Below are 17,503 nucleotides of genomic sequence, written 5' to 3' on the forward strand. Positions count from 1 at the left end.
AATCAGGAGGTAAATTACTCGCCTTGGAATTCCCAGCCTCTAAGAAAATAACAATGGGAGTAGGCCACTTAGCCCCTCGACCCTGTTCTGCCACTCACTGAGATTGTCGCTGGTCTGCGACTTAACTCCATACACATGTCTTTGCCCCATATTCCTTAATACTTTTGGTTAACAAAAATCCATCAATCTAAGGCTTTAAATTAACAGTTGATGTAGCATCAGTTGCCATTTGCAGAAGAGAGTTCCAAACTGCTACCAGCTTTCAGCCATGAGTTTTAGGAAACCCTGCCATCTGAAGAGCCAGTGGAGAATGCATCTCCACCGATACTGACTGCCCTGCAGCCATTTAACCATCTGAGGAGCATTGGCTAGAGATGGGACTGCCCCTCAGTGGAAAGGAAAACCTGCCTGAGAGAGCTATTGGCCAATTTGATTGGCCGAAGCTTTCTAGTCCCAGCAGAGCCAGAAGCTTCAGTGGACAGGACTGGGAGTCCAGGGCCAGGTAGATGTGACGGGTCTCAGGGCTGGAAGGGGCGGTGAACCCTGCGGAGGTTTGGGCAAGTGGGGGTAGGGTGGTGATGGGGTTGTTGGTGGAGAGGATGGGTGCGGGGGGAGAGAGTATCTGTGGGTGTCAGACCTTGTGGGGTGGGGGGTGCGCCCGATGTTGAAAGGAGGCTGTTGAAGGAGGCGCAACCCCCCCACCACCTTCCCGCCCAAGGCCTGAGCGCAGGTTACCTTCTCAGTCTTCCTCCTGCCACTGAACTCCTTCCGTCCACCTAAAAATTGAGGCTGGGTGGGAAACAGCCCGTAAGTGGTCATTAATTGACCATTCAAAGGCTTCAACTGGGGAAAGGGCAGGCCTGTGCCTCATCAGTTCCACAATAAAATTGCAAAAAGACCGGGGTGGGCAGAGCCCAGTGGGTAGGCCATCCAGAGAATTTTATAGGCCCATCCACCTGCAAACCCATTGGTGGGGAAATGTAAAATTCTGCCCTTTGTGTGTAGAAATGTTACCTAATTTCACCCCTGAAAGGTCTGGCTTTTAGACTATTGCCCTAATTCTAGACTTGCCAAGCAGTGGAGATCACAGAATTGTTACAGTGTGGAAAGAGGCCATTTGGCCCATTGTGTCTGCATTAGCTCTCCGAAAGAGCATTATCACTTAGTGTCATTCTCCTGCCTTTTCCCCATAATCCTACATTATTTAAATAGAAATAATCATCCAATGAACCCTTGAACACCTCAATTTAACCTGCCTCCACCACACTTCCAGGCAGTGCATCCCAGACATGAACAAATCGCGGTGTGAAAAGTTTTTTTCACATTGCATTTGCTTCTTTTGAAAATAATTTTAAATCTATGACCTCTCATTCTCGATCCTTTCATGAGTGGGAACAGTTTCTCTTTATCTACTCTGTCCAGCCCCCTCATGATTTTGAACGCCTCTATCAAATCTCCTCATAGCCTTCTCCTCTCCAAGGAGAACAGTCTCTAATCTATCTTCATAACTGAAGTTTCTCATCCCTGGAATCATTCTTGTCAACCTCTTCTGCATTCTCTCCAATGCGTTCACATCCTTCCTAAAATGTGGCACCCGGAACTGTACACAACACTGCAGCTGCGGTCTAACTAGTGTCTTTTATAAGTTCAGTATAACCTCCTTGCTCTTGTACTCTATGCCCCTATTAATAAAGCTTAGGATACTGTATGCTTTATCAACTGCTCTCTCCACCTGTCCTGTCACCTTTAATGATTATGCACATTTATACCCAGGTTCTTCTGGTCCTGTGCACTCTTTAGAGTTGTACCCCTTATTTAATATTGTCTCTTCAAGTTCTTCCAACAAAACTGAATCACCTCACACTTCTCTGCATTGAACTTAATCTACCACCTATCTGCCCAATCCACTAACTTGTCTATGTCCTTTTGAAGTTCCACACTGCCCTCCTTACAGTTTACAATGCTTCCAAGTTTTATATCATCCGCAAACTTTGAAATTATCCCCTACACACCAAGATCTAGATCATTAATATATATCAGGAAAAGCAAGGGTCCCAACACTGATCCCTGGGGAACTCCATTGCAAACCTTCCTCCAGCCTGAAAAATATCCATTAACCATTATTCGCTGTTTTCTATTACTTAGCCAATTTTGTATCCACGTTGTTACTGTCCCTTTTATTCCATGAGCTATAACTTTTCTCACAAGTCTGTTGTGCGGCACTGTATCAAATACCTTTTGGAAGTCCATGTACACCACATCAACAGCATGACCCTCATCAACCCTCTGTTACCTCTTCAAAAAGTTAGTTAAACACGATTTTCCCTTAAGAAATCAATGCTAGATCTTCCTTATCAACCTGCATTTTTCCATGTTACCATTAATTCTATCCCAAATAATTGTTTCAAGAAGCTTCCCCACCACCAAAGTTAAACTACATTGCTGGGCTTATCCTTACAATCTTTTTTGAACAAGATAGTTTCTATCTACCCCGTTCCCCTTATTATCTAGAAAACTTTGATCAAAAGCACTCCTCAACTGTCTAAACACCTGGAAATACAACCCTAGTTGTAGCAATCAGTAATCTTAATTCTCCCTTGGAGTTCAGATATTGTTCTGGTAGATCTATGCTGCACTCCCTCCAAAGCCAACATATCCTTCCGAAGGTATGGTGTCCATGACTGCTCACAGTACTCCAAGTGCGATTTCAACAGGGCTTTGTATAGCTGAAGCATGACTTCTATCATTTCTGCTAATCACTCTCAGTTGAATATATGTTCAGTTGGATGAGGGAGCCCCCTCCCCACCACCCCCAGAATTGAAGAGGCATGCAACTTGCAGGATAGGTGTTCTTGACTTACTTTGCTGTGGCAAAGTTTGTGCAAGTTACTGGGGCATGTCTTTGGATGTCTTTTGGTGAGGTGGTGCATCCATTTAGGGAGGGCAGAGGATTTGGTCAGCTCTACACACCAAGCCAGCATGAGCCATGGGGGCTGTAATTGCAGTGCAACTGGGTATGTAACATGACCAACAAATGGAACAGAGGCTGAAGAGAGTGAAAACACTGTGAAGAGAGAGGGAGAGGGGGGGAGGGAGAGGGGGGGAGGGAGAGGGGGGGAGGGAGAGGGGACCCCCAGAGAAGGCCCTACCCATACATGTTTTCAGAGAACACTTCTCATACCTTAGCTTCACCAAGGGACAATACCTGAGGTGACTCAGATTCAACAAAGAGGTGGCCACAGAATAGTGCCACCTTCTTCAAGGAGGCTTGCAGCCTCACATTAGGGTGAGGGTAGGGCTGCCAGTAGCTGTAAAGTCACAGTCGCATTAAACTTCTACGTGATCAGATCATTCCAGGCAGGAATGGTTGGCCTGGCCACCATCTCCCGGTATGCCATCTATTGCTGCATCATGGTTGTGATGGAAGCCCTATGGGTGAAGAGAGGCGATTTCATCTTGTTTTCACAAAGCAGAGAAGCAAAATGAGTGGGTGCATGGATTTGGCAGGGTAATTGGATTTCCAATGGTACAGAAAGACATAAACTGCACGCACGTGGCACTATGGGACCTTATGTCAACAGGGAGGGGTGCAGGAACCTTTCCATCAATATTAGGGAATGCTCGCTATCCTACACATCCTGAGGGAGGTTGCTGTTCCTGCCATCTTCAAGCCTCCAGGCCAGACCATAGGAGGGCTACACCTAGCTGATGCCACCCACCTCCACCACCCAACCATGTGTGAACCATGGGCATGTAATGAATGCCATGGTACTACAAAAAACATTGTGCAGCAGACCATCAAGCAATGGTTCCACTGCAGGAACTGCTCGGGCTGCACCCTATAATACTTACCAGAGCATGTCTCCAAGTTTGTGGTAGTCTGTTGCATCCTCCACAATCTTGCCATGATGAGGGCACAGCCATTGCCACCGGGCACCTGGAGGCCACCTCAGGGGGAGGAGGAGGAGAAGAAAGAAGGGGAGGCAGGGAGGAATCAGCTGGGACTCCCTTCACTCCTGGCAGCATCGGCGGAGAAGAAATCAGTTAACGTTTCGAGCCCTCATGGCCCTTTGGCAGTTCTGCCGAAGGGCCATGAGGGCTCGAAACGTTAACTGATTTCTTCTCCGCCGATGCTGCCAGACTTGCTGAGTTTTTCCAGGTAATTCTGTTTTTGTTTTGTTTTGGATTTCCAGCATCCGCAGTAGCTTTTAGCTTTTTGTTTTTATCCCTTCACTCCTAATGGGCTGTCTGTGTGTCTGCTCAGACTGTACTTCTGTTTGGGGAATATCCCTTCACCACCATGGCTTCATCATTCCACACCTATCCACACAGTATGCTCCAACACATACAATGCAATAAAAGCCACCTTTCCATAACATTAACCAATACAAACAGAAATTAACTATTCACCCTTGTACATTCCCGTAATGCCTATCTTTCGGGTGCCCTTCTCTGTCCTCGTGCTCCTACACAGTGCAATCACCAGTGGCTGCAACATGGCTGGGGGAAGGCTGCTGACTTTCACGAAATCGCAAAACAGATGCAGACAATTTTATAGCCCAAATTGGCTGCCTTGTTTGCCTCAGAAATAACAGTTCCTGAAAGTAACTATATAAATTAAAGTTCACGCTTCTTTATCTCTGCCTATATTATCATCCTCTTCTTGCACGGTGATATAAGCCTACTTTCCATTTGCGAGGTGCTTTTAAAATGCACGACCTTGCTCCCGAATGTGAAAGAGTCGCAGGATATGCACAAAATAAGTTTTGAAAATTCAGTGGGACTGAAATGAGCTGATATCATTATCAGAGTCAGAACGTGGATCTGTAGCCACACCTACTTTTCAGCTTCTCGTCAGGAAGCAGCAGTTCAAATGCAGAGCTCAAGGGATCACCTTGTAGTGTTAACTTTAGGGATGCTTGTGAATAGTGGGCTCAATAAGTACATTCTTGCTGATTTAATGAGTAATGTGGTACCTGCCCTCAGCTGTTCATAAACTGCTATTTATGAATGGGACTGCTTAATCTAGTGTTTTTCATTGCGTTGGTTCTATTATTTACACTTTGGTTCTAAGTATCAAAAACTGAGTGATATCTACTGACATAATACTTATATTGTTTGTTTATTCTAGATTTAAAAGAAAATAAACGTTTTATGATGAAAATGCAGAGCTTTTAGAAAAAAGCACAGAGCCAGTAAGCTGGCGCCTGGTGGAATCAATCGATGTGAGCGCGGAAGGCTGGGAGGACCAGATGAGGTCCTCCACAGTACCGTCATGCTCCGTTCAAGTGAGGTCACCTGACGGTGTGCGGGTTCGTGAGGGGAGCAGCGGCGCGTGCGCACTGGCGGCTGACCCGGAGGGAGCCGGCGTTGCTGCTGCTGTCTGCCGCCCCCCGCCATTTTGGTTGAGGGTTTTTTTTTTCCGCTGAATATTCCGTGCAGCAGCAGCAGGAGGAGCGGAGCAGTAAGAAGAAATACACGTGAAGCGGAGGTTCCGCTCGATCGGCCTGAGGAGCGAGAGTAATTGCGGCCACGGGGCTGCAGGAGGGAAGGAGGGGAGAGAGAGGCGGCCCATGAGCTGAGAGCCAGGATCGGATCGGGGGGAGCAAGAAAAAGCCACTAAGACAGCGCGTGTGTGAGTCGACCCGGTAAACCGGCCACCCCATCCCACAGCAGCCGAGCCAGCCAACTCGTCAGCCATGCCGTCGGTAGCGCTGCCAGCCAAGGAGAACGCCCTCTTCAAACGGATCTTGGTGAGTGAGGAGGGGGGGGGGAATCTAGAGCATGTGCATTGCCTGAGGGATTGGGATACTTTTGTTCCGCACCCCCACTTCCCTCTTTCCCTTTCCCCACTACCCCCGGTGGCCGCACAACTTATCTTTCTCCCCCCCGCCCCCTCCCTTAGCGGAAACTGCGGCCCCTGCATCATTTTCATGCCTTTGCAAACTTGAAACTTTAACCCGGCCGCTCCTCCTCGGTGCCGGCATGTGTGTACCGATCATCCCCTCCCCCCTGCCTCGGCCTTCATCTTTTTCTCCAACCCCGGGCTCTCGCCTGACTGCTGACCGGGCCGCAATTTCACCGCTGTTCATGTCCACCACACTCTCTCTCTCTCCCCCCCCCCCCCCCCCTTTTCTATTCCCCTCCCCCTTCTCACCCCCCCCCCCCCCCGCGGGTGGAGCTGCGTCTTCCTGCCCGTCCGGCTTTGGGCCTGCACGCTGCGGTAGTCGGAGTGTGAGGAGGGCACCACCACCTCCTCCTCCTCCTCTTTCCACCTCCTTGTGCTGGGAGTTTTTGCCTGATTGTCCGCCAGTTGCTATCGCAGGCCGCCAGGCACCCGCAAACCGTTTCGGGCCGAGCCTGGAGACCTCACCTTCCCCTAACAGCTTCCAGCACTGCCTAACCCAAACACGTGAAAGGCGTTCGATGAGAGGCCGGAGTGAGATTTCGAGCCGCTCCCTGGTTTTTGCATAGTGAGGCCCCAGGCCTTGCACCACCTCTTTGTTACAATCGCATTGACATCTGTTTTTTTTACACCTTATATTTTGTTGTGCGCAAATTGAGTAGATTCTGAATTAACTGCTTGGCATCAGGAAACATCAGGGTTTCGTACAGTTGCCGATTTCTTTCTTTGACATGAAATTATCTGCTATAGCTCCGTTACAGGTCAGATTTAGGCCTGACCATGTAGAATATATTAGTGTTTTGGCATCTTCGAGTCATATATGGTTTAGATTCTCATATCCTGGATACGCCATCGTTTGTATTTTTGGTCATTTTATCTGAATACGCTAGTGAAAGGAAGAAGATAAAGTAGTATGGTTCAACTATAAGGGAAGGAGTAAAGCATGAAATAAAGAACTTAGTTTTACATAGTGCCTTTTTGGAAAGGCAGAACTTTAACACAAATTCAACGCATTTACTGATTTCAAGTAGATCAACTGTAGCAATAAAGAGAGCTTACCTATAATATCTCTGGATAGGATTTTTGGTGCTGGATTTGAGATGTTATGCTTGTCCAAAGGGGGGTTTAGATTTCAATCAAATAACCAGCTGCACTGGCTCAATAAGTGTTTAACATATTGGGAGAATTTTTCAGTTTAGTTTTCAAATGGCATTTAATATTGTGAATAATGTAGCTTGAAAACTTTAATGTATTAGATGAACATGATCTAATAGTGCTCATGTGAACAAAGTTAAAGGCTTTCAAGATATTTTCAATTTTTTACTCCTTTCGTGCCCTTGAAAGTTTTAAAGTGTGTTTTTTTGAGTATTTTACTCTAAATATCTGCACCATTACCTTGATGGGTGTGAACCATCAAAGGTATATCATCATCATTCCCTCCTCACCCCTATCTCTCCATCTATTTTTAAATGGTTTGCATGAGATCAAATATTTGCTATCTATGAGATAGTTACAAAACCCATAGCTTATTCCTGTAGTTTAGTGGGACAGTTCCTTACACACTGGCCTTGTAGCTCGTTTTAATAAAACTGAAATTACTTGAACATTATAAGATATTCAGGGCGATCAGCCTGTGCCTGGATTATATCGGTCTGCAGTAAGCAATGGCATTGCAGTATAATTAAAATAACTAGTGGTGCCAGGGAAACAGGGGTCAAGAACCACTTTGGATGGTGCATTAACAAAGTTTATCCAGAGGTAGCAGTGCGGGCAACAGTATTTTAGATGGTAACCGGCTGAACGCTCAGCCTACCCATAGAGGCCAGCAATATGATTTCTATATTGTTGGCGTGTATGAATCTTTGCCCAAAATGGGGAAGGTAGATAGTAAGCAAATAAGACCAATTTGGAAATAATAACCATGTGCAGTTAGCACTAAGTTGTTGCTTTGAATTTATCAAACAGTTTAAATGGTGTCAAATAAAGGTACTAGAAGCTAACACACATTGTAAAAGTATTTCGGTGATGAATGGGTTAAGCCCTGTTGTAACTAGTTGTCTCACATTTAAGAGGTGCCACTTGAGCAGTGTTTTATGGAAACGAGCTATGGAATTCACTACAAATATATTTAGCTGGGATATGGGGAAATAGAAATCCAGAAAGCCATAGCAATATTGTAGAAATCTATTTGAAAGACAAGCCATTTATTTAGAAAGAAAAACTTGCATTTATATAGTACCTTTCATGACTGAAGCATGTCCTAAAGTGCATTACAGCCAGTGAAGTATTTTTGAGATGTAATCACCGTTATAATGTAGGAAATGCTGCAGTCAGTTTGCACATGGCAAGTTTTCATAAACATTAATTTGATAAAGACCAGATAATCTGTTTTAGTGATGTTGATTGCAGGATAAATAAAGGTCTGGTCACCAGGGGTAATTCTCCCACTCTTCAAAGCTGTCATAAGCTCTTTTGTGTCTGCCTGAAAGAGCAGACAGGACCTTAGTTTAATATCTCATCTGACAGTGCAGCACTCCTTCAGTACCATACTGGAATGTCAGCTTAGATTTTAATGTTTGAATACCTTGAACCCACAACTTCTGACTTGGAGGAACGAGTGCTATTAACTGAGTTATGGTTGACACTATTAATGTAAGATACTACAAATAAAATGTTTTATTGATTGTAATTACTTAATACCCTTCCTCTTTGTAAAGCAGCTTTTCAGTGGAATTTTGCTGCCACAGTATTCTGTGAAAGTGCAAGTGTTATATAAGTGTTACTGAGAAGTATTTGGACCATCAAGATTACAAGTGGAAACAGGGAGAAGAATTGATGGTATTTATCAAATGTATCATGGTATTGATTTACTATTTTATTCAGTGGGAATGCAATTCCATAAATAGCAGTTCCAAGTATACAGAGTAGGGGGTGATCAAGTCCTATGAAGAATTGTTCCATTTGGTCAGACATGATGCAACAATTTATAATTAGATATAATGGAAATATATACCCTTCCCCAAATTCTTTTATTGGCTAGGACAGCCTGGCTATGAAAATAGTCTGTTAATTTGAACTAAGTGAGAACTGAGGAACTTGAATAGGCCATTCAATCCCTCTAGTTGGTTCTGCCATTCAATTAAATCATGGTTTGTTCCATAGCACTTCAAGCCCATACCTAACAAAAATCATATCAACTTCATTTTACCCAGCATCCTTAGCCTTTTGAAGAGGTTGGGGGTGAGTTTCAGATTTCTACCACCATTTTTATGAAAAATTGCACCCTGATTTAATTCATAAATGGCCTAGCTTTAATTTTGAGATTATACCCTCTTGTTCCGGACTCCCCTACCAGAGGTGGTAATGTTTCTGTATCTACCTAATCAAGTCCTTTTTATCATTTTAAACACCCTGATTCATTCACAACTTGGTGTTATAAATGGAATACAAGCCACATAGATGCATTCTGTCCTCATAATGTAACCCATGGCATCATAGTGGTGAATCTGTTGTGTAACCTCTTGAAGGCTAGCATGCCTTTTCTGAGATTCAGTGCCCAAAACTGAATGTGGCAATCTAGATGGGGACTGGCCAAGGCTCCATATAACAGAAATGTCAATAGCATAATTTTGAATTCTAGCCCCCTTTGAGATGAAGGCCAACACTCCACTAGCTATTTTAAATATTACTTGTACCTGAGCGTTAGCCTCTAGTATTTGTGTACTTGGACACCCAAATCTCTTTGCCCCACCTCCGCTTCTTGCCTCTCACCAATAAGAACATATTATGATTTATTTTTCTCAGATCCAAGTGGATAACCTCGTACTCGTTCATATTTAACTCCAACTGCCTTAGTTTTGTCCATTTATTCATTGTCTATTTCACTTTGCATGCGCCAATTCATTCAACTTACTGTAGATCACAGAGTATAAGTCAACTTGGTATATAAAAGACTCAATTTTTTCCTGCCCCAAAAATCATGTTTTTGAATAAACCTGGTGTATAAACCTACTCCTCCATACTCAGCCACGACATGTTATATTCACATTAGTAGTCAGCCTCAGTGTTTCACCCCACAAATGCATGTTTTATTTGTACCTTATAACTGAGTGCAAAGGATCAAGCAGGTGATATGGGCTGTGTTGCGAAGATGCAAAGGAGTTTAAGATACACCTACATGGAGCAGACCTCACGAATGACAAAGTTGGTAACGACCCACACCCATGTCAGCAATTCACTTCTATACTTGGCATAGAAGTCGACCACTGTTTTTGGAGGGATTTTTCAAGGCTTCATAGATTGACTTGTACGCTGACATCTATGGTGGTAGTAGCACCTGCAAATCTAGACCTATGACTCTCTCTTTTTCTTCATCCAAGCCATATGTGTCAGTCAGTTTAACCTCAGGAAAGCTTTTGGAAACTATAACCTGGGACAGGATTATCAATCACTTGGACAAGCATGGATCAACTAAGGAAAGCCAGTGCAGCTTGTTAAAGGCAAATAGTGTTTAACTCAATCAAGTCTTTTGATAAGGCTGATGAGGTTAACATGGTTGATGTGGCATACATGTTCTTCCAAAAGGCACTTGATAAAGTGCAACATAATAGACTTGCCAGCAAAGTTGAAGCCCATGGAATAAAAGTCAGTGGCAGCATGGATATGAAGTTGGCTGAGTGACAGGCAGCAGAGTATAGTGACAAATTGTTGCTTCAGACTGGCGGAAGGTGCACTGTGGAATTCCCCAGGGGTTTGTACTGGGACTACTGCTTTTTGCAATCTATATTGGTGACCTATACTTGGGTGTACAAGGTGCAATTTCAAAATTTGCATATGTCGCAAAACCTGGGAGTATAGTGAATGGTGCGGAGGATAGTGATAAATTTCAAGAGGACATTGGCTCGTGGAGTGGGCAGACTTGTGACAGGTGAACTTAATGCAGTAATGGGTGAAGTGATAGATTTTTCTAGGGAGAATGAGGATAGGATACAATTCTAAAGGGAATGGAGGAACAGAGAGACCTGGGGGTACATGTGCACAAATCTTAGATGGCAGGGCAGGTTGAGAGGCATGTGGCATCCTGGGCTTTATAAATAGAAACAGTATAAAAGCAAGGAAGATATGGTGAACAGTCATAAAACACTGGTTTGACCTTGGCTGGAGTATTGTGTCCAACTCTGTTCACAAAATGTGCCTAATGTGAAGGCATTAAAGGGGCGAAGAAAAGATTTATGACAATGATCCTGGGGTGAGGGACTTCAATTACATGGATAGACTGACAATTCTGTGGTTGTTTTGCTTGGAGAAGGAAGAGTTAAGAGGAGATTTGATAGAGGTGTTGAATCATGAGAGGCTGAGGCAGAGTTATTGGGGAGAAACTTCCCTTGGTAGAAGGATGGGGAACAAGAGGACACTGGTTTGAGATGAATGGCAAAAGAATCAATGGCAGCGTGAGGAAAAATGTTTTATGCAGTGAGTTGTTAGGATCTGGAATATATTGCCTGGGGAGCGTGGGCACAAAGCCAGTTGTGGCTTTTGAAAGAGAATTTGATAACCCCTATAAGAGAGAATTTGCAGGACTAGTGAGAAGGGTGGGCGAGTGGGACTAGCTGAGTTCTTGCAGAAAGCGGCAAGCGCTCGGGGCCAAATGGCCTACTTCTGTGCTGAAACCATTCTATGATCCTGGCATTTGCAGTTTTCCAATGCAAAAGTACATTTTCTGGATTTAAATAGCTTTGGGAAACGTGTCCAATATTTCTGGAAACTATCAGGTCCTAGGGACTTTTCTATAAAATCCTGTTATTTTCTCCCATTACAATTTTTAAAGAAACATTTCATCCACTAAGTTTCTCTTATTCTTATGTTCTGTCATACATCTGATATTTTGTCCTTACAATGGAAATGATAGTAATGTAGTGGTTTTGTAGTTTCCTGAGCCATTATAATTTTGCCTGCATCCATCTATTAATAGGCACACATTCCCCTTTATTAATCTCTCCCTTAATTTGCCAAACTTTTGTTGGATTTGATGTCCTGTGCAAGTTTTATTTTTGATCATCATCCCTTTTTTTTTGCATTTTATTACTTCATTTGTATTTTGCTGCTTTTATAGTTCTTCCAGTCTTGCTGGATTTCCACTTTTCCATACATTTATGTAAGCCTATATTTTGTGTGCGCCCATTCTGCTCCTCTAAACGCTAAAAAAGTTCTGGCTTGATAGCTCGTACCTGAAAATCATGCATGAAGTGCAAAACTCTACTCAGAATTTACAACACAAAAAAAGCCCATTCACCCCAACTGATCTATGTTGGCGTTTACACTCCACGGAGACTTCCTCCCATCCTGCTTTGCCTAGACCTATCTGCCTATGTTTTCATGCTTTTGTTCCTTTCTCCCTCATGTACCTGCCTAGCTTCCTCTTAAATGCATCTATGCTGTTCATCTCAAGTGGTAGCAAATTCCACATTCTAACCATTTTCTGTGTAAAGATGTTCCTCCTGATGGTTTTCTGGATCCATTAATGACTTAAGTTTATGGTCCTTATGGTTCCTTATTTGGTGGGCGTTAATGGTTTTTGCTTAATTCACATTGTTTTTCACAGTTCTGCTTGTGGGCGTGCACTGCCTTTTGGCAACTGAATTACGTTTGTTATTTATTACATGGGATTCCAGAATTTTGTGTCATGTTTTGATGATCTCCTTTTGTGGTTCTTTTTTAAAAAAAACAACCGCTAATCAGTAGCCGTGATATTAATAGATACTAGCAGTATACAGAGGCTTAGTTCACTCGACTGGCTCATATGCTCTTAAGTCGAGAGATGGGCATATGTTTTGCATGTACTGTGAAGTTGGATGACCCATGAAATTCAGAGATTTAATTTTAGAACACATTTGTAGTTGAAGCAAATTTATGAATTTAGGCTCCACAATTTTAGCAATACATATAACCCTAAGCATGTATTTGACCATGAGTAATACAGAGAAGTTCTTGGTTTTATCAGTAGAGTAGGCTCATCCCAGCTGATCCCAACCAAGTTGACCGGTGCCTTGAGGCTAAAGAGGCTTAACACCAAGGAGGAGTCCTGTTCCTGTTATCGGCCTGGTGATTGCCTTTCATAGATATTCCTGTTGGGTGAGAAAACAGTCGGGCTTGGGTGAGCTGGTCCCTGCAGTCGAGGGAGGCAGTGACGTAGTGGTATTGTTGCTGGACTGGTAATTCAGAGACCCAGGGTAATGCTACGGGGACCTGGGTTCGAATCCTACCACAGCAGATGGTGGAATTTTAATTCAATAAAAATCTGGAATTAAAAATCTGATGACCATGAAAACATGGTCGATTGTTGTAAAACCCACCTGATTCATTAATGTCCTTTAGGGAAGGAAATCTGCCATCCTATCTGGTCTGGCCTACATGTGACTCCAGACCCACAGCAATGTGTTTGACTCTGAACAAGGGCAATTAGGGATGGGCAATAAATGCTGGCCTAGCCAGCGATGCCCACGTCCCATGAATGAATAAAAGAAAAGTCACATATTGGGTACTGTGCACTGTTCAGATTCATTTGTGAAGAATGGCCTTTTGAGTTGCCAGTCCCTATAAAGCAACAATTGTGCATGCCTTCACCCTCAGGAGAGGGAAAATTGTGGAAGGGGATAATAAAGAATCCTTTTTATTGTGCACGATGGAAGTGGCCTGATTAAGTTTAGGGGAATAAGAACTATTTTATTGGAATTTATATTCTTGTGTCATCTGTTGAATATCTGTGCCTGCCCTCGTGTTCTACTGGTAGGTTAATTTCAGCAAAAAATAAATGAGAAATGAAGTGCTGTCATTTCTATATGCAGGCCAGCACTGGTATACGGTCTAATCTTATTTTAAAGTCACTGCAAATAAATTGTGAATTCAACATTTTTAGCATTAAGTTCCCACTTCATTCTGTTACTTAGATTGCTTACTTCAAATTATCAGTGATTTCAACTTTTGAGTGTAAAATGATTGAATTATTAGGAGTAGAATGTACATAATACTTGGATACTTTATTTCCTTGGCAATTTTCCTTTGAAGTTGACTCCCTGTTTGGTTACAGTTCCATGTATGGTTATAATTGTCCTGGTATCTTGCCTAGGTGACAAATGTAAATGTCTTGAAAGTAGGTGTTAGGCTGTTTTTATTGTTGGGGAATTGCATCAATTTCTACCTAACTTAATGTGAGCACTTTGGTGAAGTAACATACCGCAGCCTGGTGTTTAGTCTTCAAGAAGGGGGAAGGAAGAAATTTAATATAGAATGGGAGAAGCAACCAGAAAGTTCACATCAGTTATCCAAGTATTGCACCATTTTACAAACATGCAACGGTGAAACCCTCGAACTCTGATATGGAATTTAATTTGAATCACTCTGTGATATTAGATGTTCTAAAGTTTTTTTTTATCCTCCTGGTGCAAGTTGCATGATACTAAATTTGTATTGCTGTATGTGTGCTTTCAAGGCAGGAATTAAAAAAGGGTAGGTTGTAGTTTTAAAAATAAGTGACAAGCCATGAGATTGTCAGAGCAAACTAAAGTGTAATTGATTTATATATGTAAGTGTACTAATTTTCATTAGAAACTAATCATTCAAAACTCTGCAGGGTCGCACGTTCGGATATAACGTTTTCTGTTGGATCAATCACACACCTATTAATCTAATAAATTTATTCTCGCCCCACTGGACAAATGAATGTTACTATCAATTCTCGTTGAAACATTTCTGCTTCCTTTCCCAAAACTTCCTGTTACAGCGTAGTAGCAGGGTCCAAACCAGGACCATGAATTTCGTGTGAACTGAAAGCACTGGCAACATGTCCATACTTCCCAGGCTGCAGTGTTGTGTTAGCATTTATACCTTTTATTTTCTGCTTTATCCTGTTTCATTATCTAGATAAAGAGAAAATATATGTAAACTGGCATGGATTTGAAAAGGGATCAATCATCATGCGTCACAAGCCTTAGAATTTTTAGGAACAAACATGTTTGATGGTTTAAAAAGTACATGGGGTTTAGGAAAGTCTTTGAAAAGGTACCACACTGGAGATTGAGAGAGCATGTTGTTAGGGAAATGGAGGGAAGATGGCAAAATGGATTCAAAAATATTTAAAAGGGAGAATACAGTATGGGTTCAGGACAGTTTTTCAGTGTGGTTGGAAGTGTGGGATGGTTTCCTACAGGGTTCAGTTCTTGGGACAAATCTGTTTACTCTATGCATGGGTGATTTGGATATAGACAGAGGAATTGGAATTGAAATTTGTGGATGTAGGGATTCCTCGCTTAACTTTGATTTGGTCAAAGTTGTTTTGTTACACAATAGGGAACATATATAGTTTGCCAGCAGGCCACAATGAGGAGAATTTAAATCTTGATGAAATCGGTCTCATTCTTTATTGAATTCAGTGATCACAGAGATTTTAAAACCCAATATTTAAATAATGTGTTGCCATCGGTGAATAACTGATTTTTTATAATTAAAAACATGTTGGAAATACTAAGCAGGTCTGGCAGCATTTGTGGAGAGAGAAAGAGTTAACAGTTCAGGTCAAGCACCTTTCTTCGCAACTCAAAAAACATTCTATTGTGTTTATTTATTCAGCCTGTAAGGAAGGTAAAGGAACTTTCTCCAAAATAGACTGAGGACCTAATAAGGATAAACACAAAAACAGTGTGTCCAACAAGAAAGCTTGCCCAAACTGACGACAACCTAATAAATTCAACTCAGTTTCTTTCACTAATTGTTCTGGACACTTCTGTTTATCCTCATGAATTATTCATGCACCTGCTTTGCGCTCTCTGGTGCTCGCCCTGTCGTTCTCCCTGCTCCTTCCATCCCTGTCAGTTACCTTTTCTCTGTCTGGAATGCACACTCTCTACAATCTTTTTCTCAATGATCCTTATCCCAGCTGATTTAATCCTAACATCCTGCAGCTGCATTCTGTTCACCAGCCCTGTGTTTAATGATTCTATTCTCACTGTCAGTTTGTTCAATCTTGAAACTGCTGTGAATATTTTAAATTTAATATTTCTTCTATTTAGAAATTTATTTTATTTCATTTGGGAATGTGCTATACATGTACAGTATTTCAACTTATGTTCTTTTTCCTGATGAGAAATGCCCAAATGAACCAAACTAATTTATACATTAGTTTTTAGTTGAAAATTCTTATTTGCTTAATGTTCTTTTACTTAAAGACACACTTCTCAATATAACTACGACATTGAGATATTACTGTAAAACCAAAATAATAAGTACAGTTAATTTGCCAGATCACAGGAAGTTGTAAAGAGATATTGAGGAATGGGCAGATGGAATTGTGCTTCAGTGTGAGCTGATGCTTTTTGGTTAACACAATCAGCGGTAATTATACTTCAAATAGAAGTAGACTTCATGCTACAGACAAGCAGAGAAAGAGAGTACAGGTTCACATTAAAGCTTGTTGGTTAAACTATAATTTTTTGGAATGGAATTCTAGTTTCTTCTCACAGTGTAGAACATAAGAGGCAACAGTGAGCCTTAATAAAACTTCAGAGAGACATGTCTTGTTGCACCGGCAGAACGGACCCCACCACAGGTGGTGGTACCAAGGAGGGAAGGAGTATTTGAGTCCTCAGCATTGACTCTGGCCCCTACAAAGTTTCATGCTATTGGGCCTAACATGGACAGGGAAACCTGCTGATTGCCACCTACCCTCAGCCGATAAATCAGTGGCACTTTATGTTGAACACCATTTAGAAGAAGCACTGAGGGTAGCGAGGAAACAAAACGTACTCTGGGCCAGGGACTTCAATGCCCATCATCTGAAGAATCCCAAACGATATAGCTACCAGACTGGGCCTGCAGCAGGTAGTGAGCGAACCAACATGAGAAAACCTACTTCAGACTTTGTCCTCACCGGTCCACCTCTCATTAATGCATTTGTCCATGACAGTATTGGTAGGAGTGCTCATCACATGATCCACGTGGAGGCAAAGTCCCCTCTTCACACGGAGGACATCCTCTATCATGTTCTGTGACACTAGCACTGTTCCAAACGAATAGATTCAGAAAGATCTAAAACTCAAAAGTCGGGATCCATGAGGTAATTGGGACCATCAGCCTTTGTCCAAACTTGGACAAAAAAACTGCATTCCAGAAGTGAGGTGAGTGTGTCTGTCCTTGACGTGGAGGCAGCATTTGACGGAGTGTGGCAACAAGACATTGTAGTGAAATCTGGTCTCCAGCCAATGGAGAGTTACCCCAATCATCTCAGTCCCAAGACATTGCTGCAGGAATTTCTCAGGGTAGTGTTCTCAGTCCAACCATCTTCAGTTGCTTGATCAATGAACTTTCCTCCATCAGGTCAGAAATGGGAATGATTGCCCCTGATTGTGCAATGTTCAGTTCCATTCCCAACTCAAGATAACAAAGCAGTCCAATCCTGCATGCAGGATGACCTGGGCAGTATTCAGACTTGGGCTGATAAATGGCAAGTAACATTCATGTGTTACGATCTCCGTGGAAACCTATAACTTATTTTTTTAAAAATTGAACTTCCAGCTAATAGCTGAAAATATGACAACAAGATTTCCC

The 17,503-nt window shown here is 42.5% G+C and overlaps 1 protein-coding gene across 4 annotated transcripts in view; it reads left to right on the forward strand.

Annotated features, from left to right (window-relative positions):
• The first annotated feature begins 5,341 nt into the window (after nt 1-5,341).
• naa15a (N-alpha-acetyltransferase 15, NatA auxiliary subunit a) overlaps nt 5,342-17,503 on the forward strand; it is an 85,882-nt gene continuing 73,720 nt past the window's right edge. For all 4 annotated transcript variants that reach the window (XR_013576181.1, XR_013576184.1, XM_078538727.1 and 1 more), the window contains exon 1: nt 5,342-5,753. Coding sequence is in view for 2 of the 4 variants with exons in the window: in XM_078538727.1 (XP_078394853.1) it covers nt 5,700-5,753 (54 nt within the window). In the remaining 2 variants the exon portion in view is untranslated. The remainder of the gene's footprint in view (nt 5,754-17,503) is intronic.

Source organism: Cetorhinus maximus, chromosome 1 (assembly GCF_964194155.1).
Source record: "Cetorhinus maximus chromosome 1, sCetMax3.hap1.1, whole genome shotgun sequence".
In the NCBI taxonomy this organism is placed as follows: Eukaryota; Metazoa; Chordata; class Chondrichthyes; order Lamniformes; family Cetorhinidae; genus Cetorhinus; species Cetorhinus maximus.